The following is a 22,647-nucleotide window of genomic DNA, read 5'->3' on the forward strand; positions in this document are numbered from 1 at the left end:
CTGAACTCATCAATAAAGACACAGAGTTCCAGACTGGATCAATAAACAAAACCCAACCATATGCTGTCTCCAGGAGACACATCTCAGCTCCAAAGACAAATATAGACTCAAAGTGAAAGGGTGGAAAATGATATTTCAAGCAAATGGCATTCAGAGAAAAGCAGGAGTAGTTGTATTAATATTGGAAATGATAGACTTCAAAAAGAAAAAGGTAAAGAAAGATACTGAGGGACACTTCATAATGATAAGGGGAATCATGCACCGAGAAGACTTAACACTTAGTAATATCTATGCTCCCGATCAGGGAGCCCTGAAATATGTAAAGCAATTACTAACAGAACTAAAAGGGGAAACAGACCAAAACACTATTGTAGTAGGGGACCTAGATACCCCACTGTCAGATATGGACAGATCATCCAAACAGAAAATCAATAAGGAAATAATATCCTTAAATGACACATTAGACCAACTGGACATAATTGACTTTACAGACACTTCCATCCCAAAACAGCTGCTTAAACATTCTTCTCTAGTGCACATGGACAATTCTCAAGAATCGACCACATACTGGGACACAGAGATAGCCTCAACAAATACAAGAGGATTGAAATCACACTAACCATATTCTCTGATCATAATGCTTTGAAACTAGAGATCAACTGCAAAAAGAAAGCAGGAAGAACCAAAAATACATTTAGATTAAACATGCTACTGAAGAATAACTGGATCAGAGAAGAAATAAAAACAGAGATCAAGAGACACATAGAAACGAATGATAATGATAGTAAAACATATCAAAACTTTTGGAACACAGCAGAAGCAGTCATAAGAGGAAAGTTCATATCATTACAGGCCTATCTCCAAAAACAAGAACAAGTCCAAATAAACAAGCTAATGCTTCATCTTAAAAAATTAGAAAAGGAAGAATAAATGAAGCCTAAAGTCAGCAGAAGGAAAGAAATAATCAAAATGAGAGCAGAAATAAATGAAATTGAAATCAAAAACATAGAAAAAATAAATGCAACAAAGAGCTGGTTCTTTGAGAAGGTCAATAAAATTGAGAAACCACTGGCTAGACTCACTGAAGAAAAAAGAGAAAGGACACAAATAAACAAAATCAGGGATTAAAGGGGGGAAATTATGACTGACATCACATAAATACAAAGCATCATACAACTATAGTATGAAAAAGTATATAACAACAAATTTAACAACCTAGAAGGAATGGACCAGTACATAGATACAACCTTCCTGGACTGAATCAAGAACTGGAAAATCTAAAAAGATCGATCAGCAGAATGGAAATTGAAACAATCATCAAAAACCTACCAAAAAGTAAAAGTCCAGGACCAGATGGCTTCACCAGTGAATTCTACCAAAAATTCAAAGAAAATTTAATACCTATTCTCCTCAAACTCTTCCAAAAAAAAACGAAGAGGAGGCAATACTTCCCAACTCATTTTATGAGGCTAATATTACTCTGATATAACACACACAAAAAAAGAAAACTACAGACCAATATCTCTCATTAACACAGATGCAAAAACACTAAATAAGATACTAGCGAATCGAATACAGCAACATATTAAAATACAACAATCCAGTGGGCTTCATCCCAGAGGCACTTGGATGGTTCAACATATGCAAATTGAACAATGTGATACACCAGATAAACAAATTTAAAAATAAGAATCATATGATTATATCAATAAATACAGAAAAAGCCTTCAACAAGATACGGCATCCATTAATGATCAAAACACCTAACAAAATCGATAGAAGGAAAGTATCAACATAATAAACGCCATAACAAAGCCTCAGCCAACATTATACTTAATGGTGAAAACTAAAAACTTTCCAAGATCAGGAACAAGGCAAGGCTGTCCACTATCGCCACTGTTATTCAATATAACACTAGAGGTCCTAGTGAGTGCAATCAGACAAGAGAAGGACATAAAAGGCATCCAAATAGGAGATGAAGAAGTCAAACTGTCACTATTTGTGGATGACATGATTCTCTATATAGAAAATCCTAAGGACTCTACAAGAACATTACTAGAAACAATAAGCAAATACAGTAAAGTTTCTGGATACAAAATCAATGTTCAAAAATCCATAGCGTTCCTATACTCTAATAACAAAATGTCAGAAAAAGAAGTAGAAAAAATAACTCCTTTTACAATTGCAACAAAAAGAATAAAATACCTAGGAATAAATTTAACAAAACATGTGAAGGATCTATATAATGAAAACTATAAGAACCTATTAAAAGAAATTGAAGAAGATACAAAGAAATGGAAAGGTATTCTGTGTTCTTGGGTTGGAAGAATCAATATAGTTAAAATGACCATATTACCTAAAGCATTATACAGATTTAATGCAATCTCCATCAAAATCCCATTGGCATTTTTTAAAAAAATAGAACAAAATATCATCAGATTTGTATGGAAGCACAAAAGACCCTGAATTGCTGAAGCCATCCTGAGAAAAAAGAACGAGGCTGAAGGCATCACTCTGCCCATCTTCAAGTTAAATACAAAGCGACATTAATCAAAACAGTATAGTTTTGGCAGCAAAACAGACACATGGACCAGCAGAACAGAATTGAGAGTCCAGAAGTCAACCCATATTTATATGGGCAAATAATTTTGAACAAAAAAGCCAAAACATACAGTGGGGAAAAGAAAGCCTCTTCAATAAATGGTGCTGGTAAAACTGGAAAGCCACCTGCAAAAGAATAAAACTAGACTGTTGTCTATCACCACAAACCAAATTTAACTCAAAATGGATTAAGGACCTGAAGATAAGACCTGAAAGAATACAATGTATAGAAGAAAACATAGGAACTAAATTCAAGGACCTTGGACTGAAAGGGGGTTTTGTGAATTCGACCTTAAAAGCAAGGAGAGTAAAAGCAAAAATAAATGAATGGGACTACATCAAACTTAAAAGCTTCTGCTCATCAACAAGGTAAAGAGACCACCATCTGAATGGGAAAATATATTTGCAAGCAACACCTCCAATAACAGCCTAATATCCAAAATATACAAAGAACTCATACGACTCAATAACAACAAAAAAACAAATGGTCCTATCAAAAAAATGGGCAGAGGATCTGAACAGACACTTCTCCCTAGATGACATACAAATGGCCAACAAATATATGAAAAGATGCTAAACATCACTAGCTATTAGGGAAATGCAATTCAAAACCACAATGAGATATCATCTCACACCTGTTAGAATAGCTATAATCAACAGGACAAGTAATAACAAATGTTGGAGAGGATGCAGAGAAAAAGGAACCCTCATAAAATGTTGGCGGGACTGCAAATTGGTACAGCCACTATGGAAAACAGTATGAAGAATCCTCAAAAAACTAAGAATGGATCTACCATATGATCCAGCAATCCCTCTACTGGGTATTTACCCCAAAGACTTGAAAACCCATATCCAAAAAGATATTTGCACACTGATGTTCATAGCAGCATTATTCACAGTGGCCAGGACATGGAAGCAACCAAAGTGTCCTACGATAGATGATTGGATAAAGAAGCTGTGGTACATACATACAATGGAATATTTCTCAGCCTTAAGAAGAGATGCAATACTGTCATTTGCGACAACATGGATGGACCTCGAGATAATCGTGCTAAGTGAAATAAGCCAGACAGAAAAGTTTGAAAATCATATGATATCACTTATATGTGGGATATAAACCAAAAAGCAACAAATGAACAGGACAAACAGAGACTCATGATCATGCACAATGGACTAGTGGTTGCCAGACGGGAGGGGAGAGGGGGAAAAAATAAGTAAAATGTTATAAATAAACAATTAATAAACAAACAAACAAACAAACAAATCTATCTGTTCCAGAAAAAATAAATAAAAAGAAAAAGAAATAAAGAAAAAATAAGGATACATTATGTATAATTCCATTTATATGAAATTCTAGCACAGGAAAACACCATCTACAGTGAAAAAAATAATAGTGGTAGCTTATTTAATGGAGGATGTGTGCCAAGACTGACTGGGATGAGGTGTGAGGAAACTTTCTGGGGTGATGGCAATGTTCTATGTCTTAATAGCGATTTGGGTTGTACAAGTAAATGTATTTGTCAAAACAGCAAATATATACTTAAGGTTTGTGCATTTTATTGAACATAAATTTTATAGCAAATTAAAGATCTAAGTAAATGGTAAGCATGCTGAAATATTTAGAAGGAAATAACTGATGGCTGTGATTTTTCTTTGAAATGGACCAAAGTTAATATAGATTAATGGATTGGCAGAAGGATATATAAATGGAGAAATTCCTAATAAAGCAAATACAAGCATACCTCATTTTATTGTGCTTTGATTTATTGTGCTTTGCATACATTGCATTTTTTCCAAATTGAAGGTTTGTGGCAACCCTGCATTGAGCAAGTCTAATGGCGCCATTTTTCCAACAGCATTTGCTCACTTCATGTCTCTGTCACATTTTGGTAATACTCACAATATTTCAAACTTTTTCATTATTATTATATTTGTTATGGTGATCTGTGATCAGTGGTATTTGATGCTACTATTGTAACTGTTTGAGACACCATAAACCACGCCCATACATAAGATCATGAACTTAAATAATGTGTGTGCTCTGACTGCTCTACCGACCAGCCATTCCCTCATCTCTCTCTCTCTCCTTCAGTCTCCCTATTCCCTGAGGCACAACAATATTAAAATTAAGCCAATTAATAACCCTACAATGGCCTCTAAGTGTTCAAGTGAAAGGAAGGGTCACACTCACTTACTTTAACTCAAAAGCTAGAAACAATTAAGCTTAGTGAGGAAGGCCAAATGCTAGGCCTCTTACAACAAACAGCCAAGTTGTGAATGCAAAGGAAAAGTTCTTGAAGGAAATACAATGTGCTGCTCCAATGAACACACAAACGATAAGAAAGCTTAACAGCCTTATTGTTGATATGGAAAAGTTTTAGTGGTTTGGACAGAAAATCAAACCAGCTACAACAGTCCCCTAAACCAAAGCCTAATCTAGAGCAAGGCCCTAACTCTTCAATTCTATTAAGGCTGAGAGAGGTGAGGAAGATTAGAAGAAAAGTTTGAAGCTGGCAGAAGCTGGTTCATGAGGTTTAGGGAAGAAGCCATCTCCATAACATAACAGTTCAAGGTTAAGCAGCAAAGGATTTAGAATATTACATAAACTTAGTTGATCAAGCAGCAGCAGAGTTTGAGGAAATTGACTCCAATTTTGAAAGAAGTTCTACCACGAATAAAATGCTATCAAAGAACATCATGTGCTAAAGAGAAATCATTCATGAAAGGAAAAGTCAACCAATGTGGCAAACTTCACTGTGGTCTCATTTTAAGAAATTGCCACAGCAACCCCGAACTTCAGCAATCACCAGCCTGATCAGTCAGCAGCCATCAACATCAAGGAAATAACCTCCCTTCACCAGCAAAAAGATCATGACTCTCTAAAGTCTCAGATAGTGGGGATTGTAAGCTGATAAGGTCCTTGCAATCTGTGAGATCAACCAAGAGTTGCCTCGCCTAAAAATCAATCAATCAATCAAGTCTCAGGTGATGGTTACCATATTTTAGCAATAAAGTATTTTTTAATTAAGGTATATACAGTATGTTGCTTTTTTACACATAATGCTACTGCATAGATTACAGTATAGTTTAAACATAGCTTTTAATGTTGGGAAACCAAAAATTTCATGTGACTCCCTTTATTGTGATATTCGCTTTATTTCTGTAGTCTGGAACTAACCTGCAATATCTCCAAGGTATGCCTATATAGTAAAATGTTAATGATAACATCTAACTGGTAGGTATATGGGTGTTCGCTGTTCAATCCTTTCAGATTTTTTGAATGTTTTAAATTTTTCATAAGATATTGGAGGAAAATGAATGGGCAAGACTTTGCTGATAATTTGGTAAGAATTTGAAAATTATAAAAACAATTTGACCCCAAAATTTAATTTTAAAGCTCTAGAATTTTGTCACATTAAGATAAAATATTCTGGCCAATAACATAAGAATTTTAATGAGCACACTGAAATTATTTGACTCTAACCAATAATCAGAGTAGACCTTCAAGTGAAACAACTTATACCATGCTCTATTATTCTGAGACTCGACTTTTGCTCAGAACATTCTGCCAGCATTTTCCATTAGATCATTCTGGAAACTGAAGCAAGAAATAAAAAATGTTTAGTGCTCTTTGCCCAGGCTTTTTGGTTTTATTTGTTTGGGTTTTATTTGTTTTTAACTTTTTATTTTTTTTAACAATTGCTTCATTGTTAAAAAAAAAAAGAAAAAGTTAAAGATTGAGGCATACTCTCTCTACTAACAGCTTGATGTGTAGTCTGCTATGATTTCTTTAAAGGATATACAATCCTTGAAATATTAAATAAATATACATGCACACATAACCTTTAGATTTTTGGCATAAATAGGATCACATTATACAGACTTCTGAATTTTGCTTTATCTATAAAATAGCATGACATATATATAGTAGCCATTAGTGCTATTCACCAACATCTGGTTTCCCTCTTTCTTCACATGGCCCCATAAGACTAGTACTCGTCAATAAATTAAGTGCCCTGAGATGTTGGGGTTACTTGTAACTCTGGCTAATACATTGAATATTTCTTCAGGTATGCATATTTGGTCCATCTCATTCTTTCTCATGGCTAAACAGTATTGTCTTAAACTAATTCAATAGAATATATCTAACTATTCTCCTACTGTTGGGTAACTGATTTTTCCAAATGTTTTCTATTACAAAGTTTGTTGCAATAAATATTGTGTGTGTGCACACATACGCACAACTATTACAATCTACTTGTCAAAAATTTTCTGAATACAAAGTTTTTAAAAGTGCAATTACTAAGTAAAAGAGTCTAAACATTATACGTGATACTACCAATTGCCCTCCAAAATGCTGAACCAATTTAAATTTCTATTAAGAGAAAATAAGAGTACCTGTTATCCTACATGCTCACCTACAGTCAGTTATATTATTCTTTTAAGATGCTGCCAACATAATATTCCATGAAAATTATAGTTTATTGTTGTCTCAGCTTGCACCATTATTGGGCTTCTTTTCATAGATTTAAAGGCTATTTGTATTTCTTCTGAGAATTGTCTATCCTTGTCCTTAAACCATTTTTGTCTGTTGATTTTAAAGGAGTTTTTAATAAATCCTTAATGTTAATCCCCTGGTTCTTATATTGGTTCTAAATATTTCTCTTAATTTATCTCTTGTCTTTAAGATTGTTTATGGTATCTTTTGCCATAGAGAAATATAAAAATTTTCCATAGTCAGTACAGTCAACTTTTCCTTTATGGTTTTTGGAAATCGCCCTACTGCAAACTAAAAATGTATTAAATGTTTCCCAATTAATTGTCACTAAAACCTTTATTGATAATCCATTCTTTCTCTACCGATTTGAAATGTTCTATATACCTAACAATAGAGTCCATAAAAATGGGTCTTTTTATGGACTTTATACTCTGGTTCACTGATATGTTGGTTTATTCCTCTCATTGTACATTTTGATGTTTTCAAATATCTACAAACTATATAAATTCTAGTATCTAGACTTTAATATTCTTCTTTTTCAATATTTCTCAATCCCTTATTTTTCTTGAGGAACCTCATAATCAATGAGCCAATTTTTCTTCCCCTAAACCCACAAAACAAAACCAAATCTAACAACAGCAACAACAAAAATCCACATTGTAATTCTGATTGGAATTGTTTCAAATCTAGATTAATTTGGACAGATTAGAATTTTTAAAATAGTGCATTCCCATTCAGAGATATAATAAAGTTTTGAAATTGTGTTTATTTTAGTCTTATACATTTCTTATCCAATTTATTCCCAGGTATTTCATGATTTTTGTTGCTATAGTGAATAGTATCCCCCATTACATAACATTTCCTAAGTGGTTATTACTGGTATAAAGTAAAACTACTGCTTTTTATGCAGTTTTTCTGTATTTAGTTACTTTCCTGAATACTCTGAATAGTTCTAACCATTTTTAAATGGAGTCTTGGATTTTTAGATACACAATCATATTTGGGTTCTAATTTAAAAATCGGTCTTCAGTTCCATTTTGGGCTCTTTAATCAGTTATTCCTAAATGCCTATTTCCACTATACCTAAGGTAAGAAAATAATAGGATTTTATGGCTGGAAGGGACCTTATGATGATCTAAACCAAGGGTTATCTAGTCAAGTACGTACCTAGAGTATACAGGTAAAATAACTGGGAGAAGGTACAAGACAATAAGGAATTGAAGAGACTAGGAAGAAATACAGTTGAGCAGCTGCCACTCACTCCCAACTGGTTGTTATCATGGGGAAAGTTTTTATTTTTCAAGAGGTACCAGATATATAGATTTTTACATTTTTATTTTTCAAGAGGTACCAGATATATAGATTTTTACGTTTAAACTCTTAATTTTAAAAATATTAAACAAAAGCCAAATGAATACAATTGCCAGCTTTCAATCTAGGAATTTGAATCTAATCCAATAACTTCATTTAAGGCAATTTAAACTTAGAAAGGTGTGTTAGAGATTGCCAAAGCAGCAGAGGGGAAGGGAGGGCTTTGTACTTTGTTTAGCTGCTTGCTGCTTGGTGGGTCAGAACAGTATTTGCAAAATTCTAAAATTAGGCAAGTGTTTTGCGTGGTTTGGTTATAAACAAGGAATTTAGTCCCTAATGTTGACATTTTATGTTCCCTGTTTGCCTCATCTTGGCTTGGATTTGCTATCGCAGCAAATGAAAAGAGTACCTTTTAAACCACCCTTCTATATTTGGAGAAATTCCCACATTATGTTCTCTGTCACCCCAACATGGGAGTCAGAGCTCAATTTCCCGGCCTTCCTTGCAGTTGGAAACAAGCAGGTGATCCAGGCTCCTTACATAAGGAGCCCAGGTGGCCCATGGAAGTTTACATAAGACTTTGACTTGAAAGAGATTAACAGACAAAACCAGCTAGGTATGGGCCACACTTAGTGTCAGAAGAGTTCGGCTTTCTGGGGTGGCAACAGATGCAAGGTTGCCAAAAGTGGTGGTAGTGATGGCCGCAGTAAAATCAAGTTCTTGGCAGCAGAGCAAATGTAGCAATAAGTTGTGGGTGGTGCAGTGGTAACAGAGGCCATTTTCTCATCGGACAAGTTCTACAGCCCATTTCTGGACACTGTTCCTAGAATTTAGCCTCAAGTTTATTTCTCCAAAGATACTGTGAACCTCCCAGGATCCTTTTAATAAATTCCTTTTCTGCTTAACTAGCCAGAGAGGATTCTGCTTTTTAAAACTAAGCCCTCACCAATACAAATACCATCGGGCAGTGACAAAATCAAATCAAAGATCTTGGTCTTTTAGATTCCCAAGCCAGTATTCTTTTTATGACATCACATTATTTATATTTAATGCTTTTAGGAAGGTTCAAAATGCTGTTTTCAAAAATGTATGCTGAAGCTCCCATCTCAAAGATATGCTGTGAACACTGACAGTGTCTATTTGGTTCTTGATGAGAGTATATGATTGCTTTTGGAATTTGTCTTTTTTATTTTTTTTCATAAAGATTCATGACAGTGGCTTCCTTAAAATATGTTAGATAGCTTACAATAAAAACACCAATAATAATGTATACAGAATTGTTCAAATATAAAGCAAAACCACATAAAAGAAGAGATTAATTGTCCTAGATAAATCAAGATGAGATCATTATAATGTTCTAAGCACTAAATTTACAATCTTCTTCCTTGAAGCAAAGGACTGTAATAGGGTAGATTAAATTAATGTTTTCCAACCTTGGTCCACCAAAGATGATGTTTATTTTCTACCTTTGTGGCCTACAAGTTTTTAAAGAGTTTCTCTCAACCTCATTTATTAAAGAATGTTTTCAATGACCTCATCATGGGTAAATACATTAACTCATTGAAATACCAAAAACAGAACATAGATTCCTATTTCTATTTTCAGTGACACCAAGTTGTAACTATTGATAAAAGGGCTTAGTTTTCTAGCGTCCACTATGCACTACAGTGTGCTAAAATACGAACTTTATACACATTATCAAAGTTATTCATCACAAAGGATGTATGTAGTAGGTATTATTATCCTCATTTTACAGGTGAAAACATTGTTGAACAACTTATTCAAGACTACTACACTGACAAATGGCAGAGCTGAGATTTGGATTCAGGTCTACAAGTCCTAAATCAGATCTATTTGTTATACTACCTCCCTCAGGAAGAATTTTAGTTTTACAAGAAAGAAAATTTTCTTGAGGCTCTAAATCTTAGGAATTTATTAGGTGGATGTTCACAGGAAATCTCCTGACCCTGTAGTTGATAATGGGGGTCTGTGGAGGAACTGTGTAATAATTCAGTACATTCACTGAGGCCTGAGAAACAGTACTGGAGGTATCTGGGAAAGAGACAAGGGTGAAATGGGCATGGGCCCTGCCCTCGAAGAGTTCCGCCCAAGTAGGGAGAAGAGGGAAGCACAAAGAAACCCAAAATACACACAGGCTACATGGAATGAGTGTCATCTCTGATGCGTAGATCAAGGCTCTGGGAGGTGGCCAGAGGCGGGGACTGGCCACATCTTCCCTGGCATGGGGTCCTCGCTGTTGCTGCTGCCACCTGTGGTTAAGAGTCTATGGCCCACATTGGGAAGCCTCGCCCTGCCCATGTTCCCAATTGCTGGAAACACTAACCCTGCTAGGCCTAGTCCCTGCTCCACTCCCTGATGAAATTTGCCGTCAGATATTGAGACTCTGAGAAAGGCTCTCTGCATGCTCTTTGCTCATGATCAGCAACTCTCATAGGCCAATCTGACAGACCATGAAAAAAAGGTCCCAGAGAACTAGGTCCAGCCTAAAGACAGAACTAGTAACCCCAAGGCAAGAGAAACATTCCCTCCCCAAAGTGCCTCCTTTTCTCTCCCATCCCTGCATTATTTCTGGTCCATTTTGAGGCAAATATCTCAGGAAGGCCTACATGTTAACCTATTAATCCATTATCGACCCTGGCACCTTATGCAGAGGTAGTTTATTAGCAACTGCCCTCAAGGTATCCCTGAAAAGTGGGGCGTATCCCTGAGAAGTGGGGCTAATCCCTGAGAAGAAAAATGCCCAGGGCTTGGACCACTGCCCAGACCAGCAGGTCTGGGCTAAGTCCCCACATGTATACTGAGAGTGTGAGATATATAAGCAAGGGAGAGAGTCAGGGCTACAGAAATGGAGTCCAGAGGCCTACACCACAATCCTGTCTCTGCCTGCCTACTCTATTACTTCAACGCACGAATTCGAAAGGGGAATATTTTACAAGTGTGTTTATAAACCTACATTTTAAGAGTTTCAGAATGTTAGCACCTGGAACATGCCTTGGAGACCATTAGATAGACAAAGAGTGAGGTACAGGTAGGTGAAGTGAGTTGTCCAAGTCACTTGGCTTGTGTGAGTGAGGCCTAGCTCTCCATGACTCCCCTATAGTCAGAGACAGATTGCCCTTCCCCAGTGCAAGGTAATCAATTATTTACTTGTTTGCTGCAAACTGTAGACTGAATGTTTCTTGAGAAATCAGACCATTCATTAAATTATTCAACAAACATCTATTGTACTTGGCAAGAGCCAACTGCAGAGGCAAGAAAGTAAACAAATAACGGGGGCTACCAATGGATAGCAGATGAAAAGCATTTAGCATGATGTCTGGCCCAACATAAATGTTCGATAAATGGTGACGTCTACAAAAGTAATCTAGTGAGATGGAAACAACGAGAGGTATAGGCAAGGGTCAGATCATGACCAAACTCACATGAAACACTGAAAGGGTGGGATTTACCCTGAAGGCAATGAAGAACTGTTGTAGGGTTTAGAGCAGAGGAATGACATGATCAGAATTTAGGAAGGTCACTCTGGCAAAACTAGAATATGAGAGTTAAGCAAAGATTAGTTACGTAGCTCTCAAGTGAACAGTGATGAAAAGCTGAATTGCAACAATGAAGCTGGGGATGAAGAGGGGTAGTTTAAGAAGTGCAATTACAAGAGATTGGGAGAAGTCAAGGTAGGAGAGAGGGGAGAGACAAGGCACCTTGGCCCAGGCCCTGGAGACAAGTATGGTGGCCTTTACCAAGATAGGGTCTCCAGATGCAACTTCATTGGAGAAGAAAATGAGGTCAATTTAGGGTAAGTTATTTTGGGATGCCTAAGGGACACCTAAGAGAGAGATGTCCCAGAGGCATTCATATTTCCAGGTTTATAGTTCAGGAGAATGGTCTGAGCTTGAAGAGCTAATGTGGAGAACTCAGCCTTTGGCTGACAGCCAGAGCACTGAGGGCTGGATAAAATGCAGCCACTTAACAAATATTTATTAACACCCTACCATCCAGGCATTGTGAAAATTGATAAGGCTAAGGCAGAAGACAAGAAAGAGGTCACTGCCTTCGATAAGGTTATGTTCTGGTGATGAGAGCCAAAAAATATACACATACATATACATATAAATAAAAGAAAAATATTAGCTTGTAAAAGTGCCAGGCACAGAATTATAGGGTGTGGTGTGATAGCGACTAACTATGTAGTTCCTTTGCCCAGGAATGAGCATGAGGAGCAAAAGAGAGGGATGAAGACCATAAACTAAGGACCTACAGCTGTGGGCCAACCACAGAAGGCACAGTGCCCAATACTGACCATGTCATATGGACCCTGCAAGACATCTTGACTCCTGGCCTACACTCTCATCTGGAGACAATGCCGCCACCTCCAAACTAGAAGCCCTAAGAATAATTCTAGTAGTTGATTATTCCATTCAGGAACTATGGTATGTACTGAGTCCAGCACTAAGTGCCAGGGGAAGGGCAGTGAACAGGGTCATCGAGGTCCCTGTCCTTTAGAAAGCTCATATTCTAATAGGATAGGGCGCACACAAGCACACATACACCAAGTACAGATATCTAAGTAAAGTAATTGTTAGTTGTATTATGAAAAATATTAACAAGGGGTTAAGGATAAGTGAGTGAACTATTTTAGTTAGGAGTAAGAAAGTAAGTACATCTGAGAAAGTGATGATGAGTCCTAGTTTGCCGTGAAAAGGATGATGGTGTAGACATTCCAAGCAGAGAGGAGTGCAAAGGCTTAGAGGCAGGAAAAAGCTTGATGTGTTTAAGAAACTGAGTGACAGCCAGCAAGTCCAGAGGACAGGGCTGGAGAAAAAGAAGTGATGACACTGGAAATGTAAACAGAGAGTCACATCACTCAAGGCCCTGACAGCTGCAGTAAAATGTTTGGCTCCTATTGTAAGGACAATGGTAAGCCACTAAAGGGTTTCTCAAGCCAGACATGACCTGATCTGATTTTCATCTTAAGGAATTTTTGATCAGGAGAGGGCCTAAAGATCAGGAGCTTGTTATTTCTGAGCATGCAATGCCTGAGGCCATCTTCCAATCGCACAATGCAATGGTCCTTTATTCCAGGAGTCCCCATACTCAGGCCATGGACTAATACTGCCAGTTGATTCTCATAGGAGCACTGGGGTCCCTGGTGCCAAAAAGGTTGGGGACCACTGCTTTATTCCACCTGCAATTAGGGTTAGGGGTCAGACCTCCATCTACAGAACAACTTTTCCTGCTTGGATCTCCTGCTTGACTGAGGTTCTTCCCCTAAAGCCCCATAAATTCTGTAAAGTGTTTCCAATAGACTTTGCTAGAGTGTTGAGAGAATGGGTGCTTTAGTAAAAGGACACAAAATAATAAAATAAAACCACTCCCTCATTTCTGATGGAAATTTGTTTTCTCCTCCACTGCTTGCCATTAGTCCATGCCCTGAGCTATTGTCTTTGTTCTTTACTCTGTCTCCACTTATTTTGCAAAAGGCCACGGCCATGTGTACTACTATGAACAATCACAAAGAACTATAAATTCTTACTGATCCCAGAAGGTTGGGAATTCTAAACAATAAAAATATGTCCTCTGACTGCTTCTCTCAAAAGAACATTTTGGAAAAACAAAAGAGCTTTGTTAAAACAACAAATGAGCTTTTGGGACACTTTGTGCCTCATGGTGGACTCAGGTCACTAGATATTAGTGCAATAGGCAACTTCAGGCACAAAGTTGGAAAGATCTCCCTTCTACCCTCTCCTGGGCTGACTTCCTCATTTCTTAGCCCACATCTTGACTGCATCAAGCCGAGTTTCCTATATAGCTTTCAGTCACTATTGTCTTCAGAAGCCAGAATTCTCAGCCTAAAGAGAAAGTCCCCTTTGTCCTCCATCTATGATTTAATTTATATTATCCTGAACGCTCCATTCACTTTGTTCTCAGGCTAAGAGAAGTCTCACAATTGTACTAAGACCCTGAATTTGAATTTCCCTGTGTATCTGCTGTTTGGAAATTTGCCTAGGTTAGCCACTGGACCATCCTAGAATTCGGCTTTACCTTAGAGAAAATCTTTATTGTTCATAATTTCTTATAATATTTCTAACTACTGTCATATTTTCCCTCGATTTCTATATTCTTATCTCTTTCAAAATACACATACGTGTGTAAGCATACATACACACAGACTCATATATTATCATCTTTTCTCTGATCCTCAGTAAAGTTTCCATTATCTTTTCCAATTGGATCACATTCCTAGGGAGATATTCTTCCTTTGTTGACCAGATCTGGGAGGGTGGTTCTTAGCTACATTTTTTTCTGCCTTTCTCACTCAGATGCACCCCTCCCCGCATGCCCCAGATCCTTCAATGCCACGATTTACAAGACAATGTGACTGACTGACTTTCTAGGCTTTTGCCCCTCTGTTCTCACCTATAAACTTTTTAAATATGCAAATACATGAGATTTATTAGAAAGACAAAATTTGACTACGAAGTAATATGGGAATGGAAAGAAATGCCAATTTCTAATAAAAAATACATAATATTTAGAAAGCATTAGGGAAGAAATTGTTCTTTTTGGTCTTTGAACAATCTTGAGGGGAAAACAGACTATTGCTAGCAGAATATGGCTTACCTGAATGTATTATAATCCACCATCTTAGTGAACGCAGGATCAGCATCCCTAAATACCTGTTTGATCTCTCTGGATTTTGATTTTTCATCTTTCAGCTTTTGTAGAGCAAGTTCAAGGTTGCTGAAAGGAAACTAGAAGAGGGGAGAGATAGTAAAGATATTTAAACATGCCTGAGATATAGGGTGTCCAATTTTTCTGATGGCTAGGAAAAAGATTTCACATTAGGAACCTAAAGTTAGCTGGCCATGTCTTTCCATAGAAATCAACACAGAGAAGACAGGACTAAATTTGTTTTCAGTTAAGGCTTCAGGACGAGTAACATTAGCATAGGCCCAGATCTAAGAGAAATGAACTTAAGGGACAGCAGGCCACAGGAATCAGAAAACAATGCCTGCTTCCCCTTTAGCAGCTTCTTCCCTTTAACTCTTAGACATTGGTCCAGTATGTTGGGAGACCCTAATGGAGAGAATGGGTATTCAAAATTAGATGAGCGGACCCCCATTTTCTCCAGATCTTTAGAGTGGGCTCCCAGAACTGTTGGCCACCAGGCAATACACTGAGCAGAGCAAGGCTGGGTGTCAAAGCTTCACACACACTGCAATCCCCTTACATCTACTCTCCAGACAGTCCCCAGTTCCTGTTTCCTACTCTGTGCTTTGGTTTTTGACTCTATAAGAATACTCTTTATACAATCCAGTAAAGCATAAGGTTGTAAATAATTACAGCGAGAAGCTAAAAAATGAGAAGACTAAATAAGAAAATTAGAACTCTGATGGCAATTTAGCATAAAGCTCTCTCTCTTCCACCAGGAGATTTGGCACCTAATGTAAACCCCCATTCCTTTCCTTTTTCATATTTCCTTTCCTCTATTTCCATGATAGGATCTATTAGTTCTTTTGAAAAGATTCCTCAGAGTATAATAATCTTTCTCTGCTTAGAATCTCATTGTTAAGGGTAGTTTTAAAATTATGCAATTTTTCACTTGGAATGTTGAGACCAGGTAATGCCCTAGCTTTTTATCTTCTAAAACTAGAAAAGTCCTTTATATCTTAAAAAAATACATATTCATTATTGTATGTCAACTGTAATTGAAAAATAAAACAAAATAAGATGTATATACATCCATGTGCTATATACAGTTGACCCTTGAACAACATGGGTTTGAACTGCATGGCTCTACTTATATGTGAATTTTTTTCAATAAATACTGCAAATGTATTTTTTCTTCCTTATAATTTACTTAATATTTTCTTTTCTCTAGCTTACTATATTGTAAGACTATAGTATATAATAAATATAACATACAAAATATCTGTTTATTTATGTTATGGATCAGTAAGGTTTCCAGTTAGCAGCAAGCTGTTTGTAGTTAAGTTTTTGGGGAGTCAAGAGTTATATTCAGATTTTTTATTGTGTGGGGGGTTGGCAGCCCTAACCATCATGTTGTTCAAGGGTCAACTGTATTTTACATTAAGGTATAGATCTGCCCTATATTAGCTATTGTAAATTGCGCACTGACTGAGCTTGTTATGAGCCACACAGAGCTAAAACACTTCACACACATTATCCCATCTAATATTCATAGCAAGTTTATGAAAGAGGCATTGTTGTTACCCCCATTTCAAAGATGAGGAAAGTGAAGCTCCGGGAAATTACATGTCTAAGTTTTCTCAACTTCTAAGTGTGGAGTCAGGTTTCCCTGTTAAGCCTGCTGGTCTCCAGAAATCTAACTACCTTATTATTGAGCTTCTCACCTGAATTCAGCGCTTTTCAAGAGATACTGGTTCATGATTTTACAATAACCCAAATTTCTAATACTTCAAATGGAGAGATAATGTGGCAGCCCTGCAGGCCTACCATCAGAGAGACTGTGCAGAGAAGAGCATTGTTAGCTGACATACCCCAGGTGCTATAACTTCAGGATCTGTGCAGTGTTCTTACCAAGGCCACACTCTCCCTGGGCTGTTCCCCCCAATGACAACATGGTGAGGGCACCAGAGGTGGGCCATTCTATCTGACACAGAACTTCTCTGATGGCAGTCTTTACTCTGGGCTCCCCGCTGGCCTGGCCAAAACTTTGTCAGAACTGTGCCACATTTGAGGCTCTTCCTACCCTGTCCTCCTCCCTTCCCTCTCCTCCTTAGGGCTCAGACCTTCACATCTGCCTCCCTACCTACTCCTGCTCTCTCTGCCTTTATCTTTCATACGCATTTCTTCCAATACATCTCTTACATATCTAATTTTGTCTTGGCATATGCTTCTCAGAAGACCAAATTGACATGGATGATGTGACATACACAGAAAGACTGATCTTAGCAACTTACCCCTGAGCATTTTATATATAATTAATACCATGTGTGTGTGTGTGTATATAATTAGCTCATAAATATTATTTCTTACGGGCAGTTTTTTAAATTTTTCTAGATAGATTTTTCGATATTAGGCAATGACTCTCAAATATACGTTGTTTATATACCAAGTTATTCCACACTTAAAATCAAGATTTTATCAACACGTTATTTTTACTAAACAGCACTGCCATAATACTTTTAGTAACCGTACCCATCTGCCATCTTATTTCAAATAAAAGAAAATTCTGAGCTTACTGTTGCCCATTTGTCCTTGAAATCTTATTTAGGCCTCAGGTGGCTCCTGTTATGGAAAGTTGCAACCCCAGCAACTTTTGCATTCCCTTGGGGTTTCTGTTTGTCAGGTCTTAGCCTTCCTTGTAAGCCTGTGCCAATTAACTGGGACAGCACAGTGTGTGGTACCAGATTTTCTTCCTTTCCTATAGTTGATGAATTTCTTTCTGAAAACATTGTTGGCGTCAGCAGAAAACCCAGGAAACTTGATTCAACTCTGGGCCTGCTTCCTGTGCCTGGCATCTGTGGTGCTAGGCAGCAAAGGACCCAGAGTGTAAACAGAGTAGACCGGGACCTGGCCTCTGTGACAGGACCTTTAGCCAAGTCACACGGATCCATTATTCATGCCCACATGTGTGAATGAACAATGTAAAATGGGTAGCAAGATGAAGAAGAAAAGTCCTAGAGAAAGAAAAACACAGATTGCAAAGTGCTGAGAGGCAAGTGAAAGATTATACAAAGTAAGCTCACCTTCTCTGAATTCTTCTCCATGAATTTTAAAGTGTACTCATCAGCATTGAGCAAAAGAAACAGGTAGCCATTCACATTCACTGTGGCTCCAATATACAGCTCCTCAACCTTCATATATTCTGATAGTTCACTTTTAAAGACTTCTTGTCCAGGTTTCTTAACACGCATTCTTTTTAAGAATTGCCCACCAGCATTCCCTATAGAAAAAGAGAAAAGTTGGTAAGTAGCCTTTATTCTTAACAGAACCATACAACTTGCCTTTAGAGTTACTTCAACTCAAACACAAACCATACAACTTAACTGTGAACTCATATTGCCTATTATTCTCAGACTGAAGGGAAGAATGAGACAGCGGGTTAAGAAATTAGATTTCCTAGGTGAATGTGTAAAGAGAAAAGTGATATGGCATTCCAACCTTTTCTTTCCTCTCTCTACTCCATTCCCAGTCCAAACACTTCAATAAACACTTCGCAATTCCCTGCTATATGCCCAGCAGCATACTGGGAACTGGGACATCAGGAAGGTAATCATCTGTGAATATTTTTGAACACGACTAGGTACTTGAATTTATTTCCACCCATTTGTCCAAGATGATATCTTACACTTACTCCGACATGCAGATTAAGTGTAAAATGCTCCGCTTCTGGAAAGGAGCTTACTTCATTGTTTAAGGATAACAATGGGAGTCCCCTTAATTATTTTTTTCTATAGGCAAAATATCTTTGCTTCTTTTAGTAATGCCTCATATTTCTTGCTTTCCAGAATTCTCACCATTTCATTTCCTCTCTTCTGGGCATTATCTGGTTTTTGACCTTTTGGAAATCAGCAAGCAGAGTTGAACATGGGGACAATGGTATCTTCTAATTGATAGTGAACTGAAATCTTCAGACCTATGACTACGACCTGAGACTAGATGAGCTTGTAGAGTCAGCTTCATCACACTCCTCCTACCATATTCAGAAACCACAGGTGATGAAAAGACTAGGCTTTGGAGCCAAATACAGCTGGAGTCCATCTTGGCTCTGTCACTTGCTTACTCAATGATCTTTAGGAGTTATTTAATCTCTCTGAACCTCTCTGAATTCTCGCTTATAAAATAGGAAAATTTGTGGGTGCTATGAAAATGTATTTCTCAGGTTGGCTACTGATGGGGAACATAGGAGACGTAAGGTCCCAGATGCAATGTTCTTAAATCTATCCTCAGAGTTTATGCTGAAGGCATGTTTCCCATAGGTTGCTGCCAGTAAATGACTAAATAACGTAAAGATATGAAGGCAGGTCCATTTCCGCAAGATAGGGGTTCCTCCAACTAGTGGCTTTGGCTCTAGGACTCCCCGTTGGCCTTACTGAAACTTTCTCAGAATTTCACTGCAGACTAAAACCTCCTCCTTTCATTCTTCCCTCTGTCCTTCGCAGGAATCAGACATGCAATGCAGTCTGATGACTATTCTGGTTGTCTTGTAGCTCCTTCCACAATTTCCTTCACCAGCATTTCCCCTAATAAATCTCTTGTACTTTAAATCCTCATCTTAGGGTTTTCCTCTTATAAATTTCTTGTAAGGACAATAGTAATTACTCAATCATGGCTGCTATTATTACTGGTAAGCATGTAGTTGACTACCAGCACCCTTTCAGTTTTAATATGCTGTAATTGGCTTGGCCATATCTTCCCCATTCTAGATGTATAGAGTTGAGTTTTTGATCTCTAAGAGCATGACTTTATATTCATCTCTATTTGTTTCATATTTTAAGATTTGAGCCATTATTCAAATCACTGTGGAGCCTGACTTAATTATACAAATGATTCATTATTCACTGGTGTGTTGAGTGGCTCATACCAGTTCATCATGGCTGACTGTTCAATTTTCAGAGATTTTGCAAGGCAGTGGTTAAACTTTAGTTGCTTGAAACTGAAAATGGCCATCGCTAGGGTATTTATACCACAGAAATGGGCAAATGGTACAAATTTTAGGGCCTTTAAAATTTTTCATAGGGCCTGTTAACCAGCATGCCACTGATTATTCTTCCCAAACATGTGTCTTCAGCACAGGTAAAAGTTTTAAACATGTTGGGACAAGAACAGAGCTCTGAAATTCCATAATTGGGTAAGTCAAAATCAATGGCTTGCCTCGGCAAGGGCCATAGTATCAGTACACTGTGGAGAGGCATTCCATGGGCCTGGGTGCCAGAACCTTGGCAACAGCCTCAACAGACAGAAAAACCAAAGGAAGATGGACTCTGAAGATTAAATTTGTTAATCTGGGATTCTTGTCTTATAGTTAAGCAAGTCTTGTAAGTGGTACTATGAAGAATACAGATTCCCTCTTGCTGGATGTGAGTGGAATGGGCGGTAGCCAGCTCATGATTTTGAAGCCCTTGGATTCCACAGAGGTGCCTCAGAAGCCGCAGAGGAAGGGAGGATAATGTCCAAAAGGAGGCATACCAAGTTCCCCAGTCCTGATCCAACCAAAACTGTTCCTTTTTTTTTTTTTCATTTTATATGTCTGGGTTCCCATTTAGAGATCTTTATAAAATAAACTTTAATGGTTAAAAAAAATGAAAGCCGCAATCTTAGATTGCCTAGGCTATAAAATTAGATTATACTCCCTAATTTTCAAAATGAAGAGACAGTTAATTGTTCTAAGGAAATTGCTATGAAAGGATGTCTCTTACCTGAATTCCTCTCTATGGGTTCAAACACTGAAACTGTGTCATCACTGAGAAAATATGAAATAATAAACAGCCTGTCCACATCTGCACATTTGTGTGTGATTAGTTTCGCAAAAAAACGGAGTATGTTGCTTATGTTGCCATAGCTAAATGAAACAGAAATGAGGGTTACAGCATTATACAAGTAATCTTCCATACATTATGTATGTAAAATAAAACCTGCAAAACGTGCGCCATGGATTTTTTAAATTGAGTTATAAATGACATATAACATTATATTAGTTTCAGGTGTACATGATTCAATATCTGTATATATTGTGCAGTGATCATCACAATAAGTCTAGTTAACATCTGTCACCATACATAGTTGCAAGATTTTTTTAATTAATTTATTTTTATGGTGACATTGGTTAATGAAATCCGATAAGTTTCAGCTGTACATTTTAACAGTAAGGCATATATATATTTACACTGTATGTTCACCTCCCATACTTAGACTTAATTTTTTTCTAGTTATGAGAACTTTTAAGATCTACTCTCTTAGCAACTTTCAAATATATAATATAGTAGTATTAACTATAATCACCATGCTACACATTATATTCCCATGACTTATTTTATAAGTGGAAGTTTGTACTTTTGACCACCTTTGCCCATATCACCCATCCCCTATCCCCCAAGTGTGTTATAGTTTTAAGAGAATAGGATAAACTCTCTGAAGTTGAAAATGTTCAACCATATTCTTACTAAGGCTCTAAATCTATATGCAGAGGAATTTTCTCAATGTATTAAAGCATCACTTATTCTTTAGATGTCCAGGGTACGCTGGGAAAATGTACCCAAAACATGTCATAAACATACTATGCAAACCAGCTGCATTAAACGGTAGTTGCCTACTCACAAAGCTTGTTCCCTACTCACAACAATCGTGTCAGCAAGAAGAACAGCACCTGGCCTTCATTTCCTGAGCATGAGCATGCCAGCAGGTGTGCTTCACAGATGCCTGGGGCCACTTCTCTATTTCACCTCCTACTTTCTCATGCCCATTTCTATTCTTTCTTCTAGCCCCACATCTTCTCCTTCCTTGAGCCAATCCCTCAGTTCCCAACTATCCCCAAACTCACTTCAATGGAAAAATCACCTTTTCCCTGTCAACTGTTATATTAAATATTATTTCACTTATCACTTATATTGTAAGTAGCCATTACAAGTCTGTTTTCTGGGGGCTAGGACTGCATCTTACTAACTGTTGTCTAATATAACACTTTTTACATTGTAAGTACTCAATTAATGTTTGTAGAAAGTTGTTATAAGATCATATAAATTGGAATTTGCACTTACAATTCTATGCATGAATAGAAGAGTCTAGTAGGCTGAAAACGAGATTGAAGTCTAGAATCAAAAGTTCCCAAAGCTGATTGCCTTGTCATTGAAGAAATTAATTTATGGTCTTTCAGCAGAAGCATATCTATAAATATCAGTTAGTGAAATGTAGACTACTTAACAAATCCTAAACCCTCTCGGAGGTCTTTGATAATCAAAATCATTACTCCAAGGAGGCAGAGAGTAAAATAAACCATGTACTCTGTCACTTCTCTGTCATAACTCTAAGCAGTGAAGTCGTCACTTTCGAATTTTCCTGTTTGAATTTTTCTGTTTAAAAAAAAAATAGAAAAGCAAAAACAAAAACATTTCCGATTTGCAGAAACAAAAAGTGCTTTCCTCTGCCCCTTTCTCAGATTGTCCAAGGGTGCAGGACTGAAAAAACATGGTGCCACAATTCCCAGTTTGAGGCCTCATATGAGATGAAAACCA

General features: G+C 37.3%; 1 protein-coding gene across 1 annotated transcript in view; it reads right to left on the reverse strand.

Annotated features, from left to right (window-relative positions):
• The window catches only part of EFHC2 (EF-hand domain containing 2), a 168,706-nt gene that overhangs the window by 51,521 nt on the left and 94,538 nt on the right, over positions 1 to 22,647 (reverse strand). The window contains exons 9-11 of the mRNA XM_039851558.1: positions 20,836 to 20,978; positions 18,163 to 18,359; positions 15,050 to 15,180 (exon numbers count right to left, since the gene is read on the reverse strand). Of these exons, the coding sequence (XP_039707492.1) occupies positions 15,050 to 15,180; positions 18,163 to 18,359; positions 20,836 to 20,978 (471 nt within the window). The remainder of the gene's footprint in view (positions 1 to 15,049; positions 15,181 to 18,162; positions 18,360 to 20,835; positions 20,979 to 22,647) is intronic.

This window comes from Pteropus medius, unplaced genomic scaffold (assembly GCF_902729225.1).
Source record: "Pteropus medius unplaced genomic scaffold, Ma_sr-lr_union100, whole genome shotgun sequence".
Lineage (NCBI taxonomy): Eukaryota > Metazoa > Chordata > Mammalia > Chiroptera > Pteropodidae > Pteropus > Pteropus medius.